At 44.1% G+C, this 6,683-nt stretch overlaps 1 protein-coding gene across 1 annotated transcript; it reads left to right on the forward strand.

Moving 5' to 3' along the window:
• The first annotated feature begins 336 nt into the window (after positions 1 to 336).
• On the forward strand, positions 337 to 3,718 carry LOC128741990 (regulator of telomere elongation helicase 1 homolog). The gene is made up of 4 exons (XM_053838151.1): positions 337 to 1,436; positions 1,492 to 2,471; positions 2,674 to 3,557; positions 3,615 to 3,718. The coding sequence occupies exons 1-4, from the start codon at positions 345 to 347 to the stop codon at positions 3,683 to 3,685; spliced, it is 3,027 nt and encodes a 1,008-aa protein (XP_053694126.1). The 5' UTR covers positions 337 to 344; the 3' UTR covers positions 3,686 to 3,718.
• Positions 3,719 to 6,683: the final 2,965 nt, after the last annotated feature.

The following is a 6,683-nucleotide window of genomic DNA, read 5'->3' on the forward strand; positions in this document are numbered from 1 at the left end:
TATTTCACCTTTTTTCAAAAATGTATGGAGTTTGACAGCGATTTTACTTTTCATCACTTTTTTTATGCAGCGCCTCTAAGCGGGCGATAGCTTGTCAAAAACGCCTATAGCAAACTTTGAATTTTATTACGTGGTTCGGTCTGTTTTAACATTGACCAATTGTCTGTGGTAATGCCGATAATGCAGTTGGAAAGTTAAAGTCTTGTCCCTCTAAAAAACAAACGTCAAAACATTGCGCGGAAAAACGGGAAAATTAAATTTAATCGTAACTACGGCTGGTGAATGGTGATAGTGAATGAAACTTTCAGGAATTTTCATGTTAATAGTGTAATTTATAATTTAAAATGCCTGAGTATGTTATCAGTGGTATCCCCGTCAACTTTCCGTTCGAACCGTATCAGGTACAGAGGGATTATATGGCAAAAGTGATCGAGTGTTTACAAAACAGTACCAATGGAGTGCTCGAATCACCAACTGGAACCGGTAAAACGTTGAGCTTGTTGTGCTCATCCCTTGCATGGATTTTGTACAAAAAAGCTCAGGTGCAAGCCAATATGCGAACTAATATTACTGATCTAAAGGAATTCGAACTGACGAAAAAGAATAAGCTTGGGGGAGCGCCGAACAGCAAACCGGATGACATGTCGGAGTTGTTGGACCAGCTGAATGACGGTGCGGGATCAGAGGGAGCTAAATGGGGAGTACCAAAAATAATTTACGCCTCACGCACCCATTCGCAGCTTACCCAAGCCATGCAGGAAATGAAGAATAGTAGTTACAACTTTTTACGCGCAATTATACTCGGTTCACGAGATCAGCTGTGTATTCATCCCGAAGTTTCGAAAGAGGAAGGAAATGCCGTAAAGACAAACCTCTGTAAAGCGAAGATACAATCCCGAACCTGTTCGTTTTATAGTAGAGTTGAAAGCTGCAAGGAGCGTCCGGAGATAGTGAAAAGTACTATTCTGGATATCGAAGATTTGGTTACAACCGGAACTAAAGTTAAAGCTTGTCCGTTTTATCTATCTAAAGAGTTGGTTGAAAATGCCGATATACTTTTTATGCCGTATAACTATCTTTTGGATCCGAAAGCACGCAAAGCCAATAATCTGCAGTTATCAAATACGGTAATAATCCTTGATGAGGCGCACAATGTGGAAAAGATGTGCGAAGAAACTACCTCAACGCAGATCCGATCTTCGGACATTGCGCTGTGCATTGATGACATCACGTCGATTATGAGTGTCATGGACCACTCGATTGCCATCCCGGAAGACGACGAAGGAAAAAAAGATTTCACCATCGACGATTTGGCTCTGCTCAAAGAAATGATGCTTGCCCTGGAGAAGGCTGTGGACGAGATACCGATTATGTTTTCGCAAGGTGGAAATACATTCCCTGGAACGTATATTTTTGATGTTCTAAATAAAGCTAACGTAAGTTGAATTGAACTGTTTGTGATTGTTTTTAAAACATTTATTTTTGTTTCAGATTAAGGAGGGAAACTATCACATTATCGCCCAGTTGCTGGAGAATATTATACAGTACATCGCAACGATAACCGAAAAAAATAACTTTGTTCGCCGTGGAGGTGGTCTGCAAATGTTGGCCGAATCGCTGTCTATTATTTTCGCGGGCAGTGGGACTGAATATCGGAATTCGATTGCCAAATGCTATAAAGTGCACATTGATTTCGAAGAACAGAAGAAAACCCGCGGAAACGTTCGGCAGGCCGACGGTTGGACCGCTACGAAGCAGCAGGTACAGACAGTAAAGGCGAACGCAAAAATAGTAAGCTTCTGGTGTTTCAATCCAGGCTTCGGTATGAGACAACTGCTTGGTCATCACGTGAGGAGTATAATTCTTACAAGTGGCACTTTGGCTCCCTTGAAACCTCTGATAAGTGAATTGGATATTCCGATTTCTGTAAGGCTTGAAAATCCTCACATAATAGATGGCAGTCAAGTGTACGTTAAAATCGTTGCCCAAGGACCAGACAAAGAAAGCTTAAACTCCAGTTATGCCAATCGGGACAATCCAAAGTATATTCAGAGTCTAGGACGCACAATTCTCTCCTTCTGTCCTATCATACCGGGTGGTTTGCTCGTGTTCTTCCCATCGTATCCAGTACTGAACAAATGTCAAGAATCGTGGCAAGAGTCGGGCATTTGGGCTCAAATAAGTCGCACAAAACCAATCTTTGTGGAGCCTCGTGGAAAGGAACAATTTCTCAATGCAATGATGGAGTACTATCAGCGAATTAACGAACCGGGCGGTAAAGGGGCAGTGTTTATGGCCGTTTGTCGCGGGAAAGTATCGGAAGGTCTAGACTTTGCCGATATGAACGGTCGGGCGGTAATTATCACTGGACTCCCGTTTCCTCCCCTAAAGGATTCCCGAATAGTGCTGAAGAAAAAGTATCTGGAAGAGGTGCGGAATCGAGAGAATGAAATCATCTCCGGTGACGAATGGTGAGTACTTGATATTTTTTAATTTGGAGGTTCAACATTTGCCATATTTTATATACAAAGTCTTTAATTTGTTCGGAAACCGATCCAACCGAGTCGTATTCCTATAATTGAATTTATAAACGACAAAAGGTGCAACCATCATATTTTTAAACGGAACGGTTTTCCTTTTTGTCCCTGCCAATGTAACCGTTGCTCTTTGTAGGTATTCCCTGGAGGCATCCCGTGCCGTCAACCAAGCCATCGGGCGAGTAATTCGACACAAAAACGATTACGGCGCCATTCTGTTGTGCGATAATCGCTTCCACAATCCTCGCCAAAAAGCTCAGCTTTCGGCTTGGATCCAGCGCCATCTCCACTTTGCTCAGCAACCCACATTCGGTCCGATAATCGGCGAACTATCGAAGTTCTTCCGCAATGCAGAAAAAAATCTTCCCCAAGCAAAATTGATCCGATCGTTAGCACCAATTCTACCGACAGAACCACCTGTGACGGCTGCTGGCCCTAATTTAAATAGTTTGACAGTGAATCCGGAAACGAAAAAGAAATTAGACGACATCAAAAGCAATTTTCACGAAATAGAAACCTCCAATCAGGTGTCTTCTTTTAAGATTTCCGACTATCAACGCGACAATTCTCTAGTTGAAAACAAACCGGCGGATTTTTTCGGCCGTCTTAACACTCAGGTTAAATCGATCGATTTTAATGATATGAGCTCATATGCGGAACGCAGTTCTTCTCAAGATTCCTTGCTAAAGCGTGAACGGTCACCCCTGGTTGGAGTTAGTCAGCCGGTATCGCTCAGTTCAACGATACAAAAAAGACGAAAACTAGTTCTTGTTCCACAAGCAACGATTAGCCTGGTCGATACCGACGACGATGAGGACAGTAAAAAGGACGATCGCACTCGACAGGCCCCAGAGGATCGAGTTGAATTGCTAAAGGAGATTAAATCGTCCATCAGCATGGCCAAGTACAAACTTTTTCTGACGTCCCTAACAAACTATAAGAACGACAAAAGGTTCGATACGCTGATACACGGAATACTGGAAGCATTTGACAGACCGGAACTGTACTATTTACTTCGAGGTGAGTTACTTTTCGTGTGGGAAAAAGCGTTGATCTAATTTTCATATTTGTTTTCAGCTATGCGTCGGTTTATAAGGGCAGAGCATGAGAATGAATTCGATAGAAAAATTAAGGAAGTTTGCGGTTAAGTTCGGCATTTACTAGCAGTTTTAGTACTGAACAAAAATGTGATATTGTTACTTACTGATGCTGCATAAGCAATAAAGTTATTTTCTACGAAGTGTTCTTTAGATGTTCCTAAAATGTACTAGGGATTGTGTACAATTGTTGGGAATGTAGCGGGCCCATCCGATCAGAAATCATATTCCGAATTCCGATCTACGTATGTTAGCAGTTAGCATATGTTGTATTCTGATCGAATCCGGGCTCGATCGGTATGATAAAATAGATGCGGTTATTTTCTACTTTTCCACATACAGCTTAATCTATAATTACAAATTTTAATTTATACAAGGGATCCACCACTTCCCTCCGGGTTTGATCAAAGCAAATCCATGGGTATAAATTTCCTTAAAAACTTGGCCTTCTGTATCGTCAGACTATACTTACTTAGGTGGCTTGCCGTCCTAAGACAGAGCCTGTTGAACAAAATTTCTCCATGTAACTCGGTTGAGGGCTACCGCTCTCCAATTCCTCGGACACCGAGTACTCCGCCAGATCTCGCTCCACCTGGTCTAACCATCTTGATCGCTGCGCTCCGGCTCGTCTTGTTCCTACCGGATTTGAGGCGAAGACCATCTTTGCAGGGTAGTTGTCCGGCATTCTTGCAACATGCCCTGCCCATCGTATCCGTCCAGCTTTAGCCACCTTCTGGATACTGGATTCGCCATAGAGCTGTGCGAGTTCATGGTTCATCCTCCGCCTCCATACTCCGTTCTCCTGTACGCCGCCGAAGATCGTTCTTAGCACTCGTCGTTCGAAAACTCCGAGCACTCGCAGGTCCTCCTCGAACATTATCCATGTTTCATGCCCGTAGAGAACAACTGGTCTAATAAGCGTCTTGTACAGGGTGCACTTTGTACGAGGACTTAGCCTGCTCGACCGCAATTGCTTGTGGAGCCCATAGTAAGCACGACTTCCGCTGATAATACGCCTCCGAATCTCACGGCTGGTATCATTGTCCGCCGTTACCAGTGACCCAAGGTAGACAAATTCATCGACTACCTCAAACTCATCGCCGTCGATCAATATACTACTGCCCAAGCGGTGTCGTTCGGCCTCGGTTCCGCTGGCCAGCATGTACTTTGTTTTAGACGTATTTACCTTTAACCCAATCTTTTCTGCTTCGCGCTTTAGTCTGGTGTACTGTTCAGCCACCGCCACAGATGTTCTGCCGATAATATCCATGTCATTGGCAAAGCAGACGAATTGACTAGATTTGTTGAATATCGTGCTCCGCGTGTTGATATCCGCTCGGTTCATAACACCTTGTAGCGCTATGTTGAACAGCAGGCATGAAAGACCATCACCTTGACGAAGCCCTCTGTGTGATTCGAATGAACTTGACAATCCACCCGAAATCCGAACACAGCACTGTTTACCATCCATCGTAGATTTAATCAGTTTGATGAGCTTTCTGGGGAAGCTGTTCTCGTCCATGATTTTCCATAGCTCTTTCCGGTCGATGGTATCATATGCGGCTTTAAAGTCTACGAATAAATGATGCGTGGGAACTCTGTATTCACGGCCCTTTTGGAGGATTTGCCGCAGTGTAAATATTTGATCCGCCATAGACCGACCTTCGACAAAGCCGGCTTGATTATTTCCCACAAATCTATTCGCAATTGGTGATAGACGGCGGGAAATGATTTGGGACAGCACTTTATAGGCGGCATTGAGAACGGTGATCGCTCGATAGTTCTCACAGTCCAACTTGTCGCCCTTTTTATAGATCGGGCAGATAACCCCATCTTTCCACTCCTCCGGTAGCTGTTCCGTATCCCAAATTCTAACATTTAGTTGGTGCAGACAAACGGCCAGTTTCTCTGGTCCCATTTTAATAAGCTCCGCTCCGATCGTCAGACTCTGCAACCGGTTTTTTTGTATGCCAGGGCATTGGGTTAAAAGGCCACTACGACAGTCTTAATGATCGTCTTTCGTGGCAGGCCCCGATTGCTGTACACAGTTTGCGGACCGCTCATACCCATTGTTGAAGTTAAGCGGGAGCCGGTTAACAGAGTACAGGACAATTACGTGGCTAGTGCAACGATCGTACTATAGCAGCACCTCCCAGTCGTGATTCGAATATACGACGACTGGCTTGCCAGGCCAGCATCGTAACCCGAAGCTAACTGGCCGGGTTTGACCGTTAATGGTCAATATCGATATCATCATGCAGCATTTTCCTGAAATTCGACGATTTGTTTATTTGTTTATAATATACCAACAGGCTTTGTGGCCCAAATGATAGTTGCTTCTTACTTCTAGCAGCGTATAGCCAGGGTGGCTTTTGCCGTATAAAGAATTCCTCTCCACTGTACGGTCTGATTAGCATTTCGTACATCGTTAGCTTTGTGCGACCTCCGCCTTCCCAAGGTTTCTTGTAATGATGTCGAGGTCATCTGCGAAGGTCAGGAGTTGGCTACATTTGCTGAAGATCGTTCCTCTCGTTTCAATGCCCGCTTGCCGTATCACATCTTCAGTAGTGATGTTGATTAATATACAGGACAGAACATCCCCTTGTCGTGCCCCCGAAACACGCACGTAACACATCACTTGCTGCAGGGTAGCTTTGATCAGCCGCGTCAGTTTGTCCGAAAAACCGTACTCGGGCATTATCTGCCCTAGTTGTTTGCGTTCAACTGTAGCTGCCCTGAGATCCACGAAATATGATGCGTGGACACTTGACTTTATACTCCAAACATTTATGGAGGATTTATTTATTTATTACATCAACAGACTTGCAATGTCACAATAATGGATTAACTGCTTAAGGCTTAAGGGTCAACGTGAATAGGTGTAAATCGAATATGGATACAACTTTGTCAAACGTCTCCTGGAGACCGCTGGGGACTCCGTATTTGCTGTAGTTCGACGGTGGTGTGATATCCTCTGCATAGCACTATTTCGAAGGGATCTAGGCCACACATTAATGTCAATTCGCTCAAGAAGTTGAGGGCAGTCTAT

The sequence above is a fragment of the Sabethes cyaneus genome, chromosome 1, assembly GCF_943734655.1.
Source record: "Sabethes cyaneus chromosome 1, idSabCyanKW18_F2, whole genome shotgun sequence".
NCBI lineage: Eukaryota > Metazoa > Arthropoda > Insecta > Diptera > Culicidae > Sabethes > Sabethes cyaneus.

Excerpts from the sequence above, each read along its gene's own strand:
- LOC128741990 (XM_053838151.1), top strand. The coding sequence starts at position 345 with ATGCCTGAGTATGTTATCAGTGGTATCCCCGTCAACTTTCCGTTCGAA. Across the intron at positions 1,437-1,491 it reads ATGTTCTAAATAAAGCTAAC|ATTAAGGAGGGAAACTATCA; the intron begins GTAAGTTGAATT and ends TTTTTGTTTCAG. Across the intron at positions 3,558-3,614 it reads ACTGTACTATTTACTTCGAG|CTATGCGTCGGTTTATAAGG; the intron begins GTGAGTTACTTT and ends ATTTGTTTTCAG.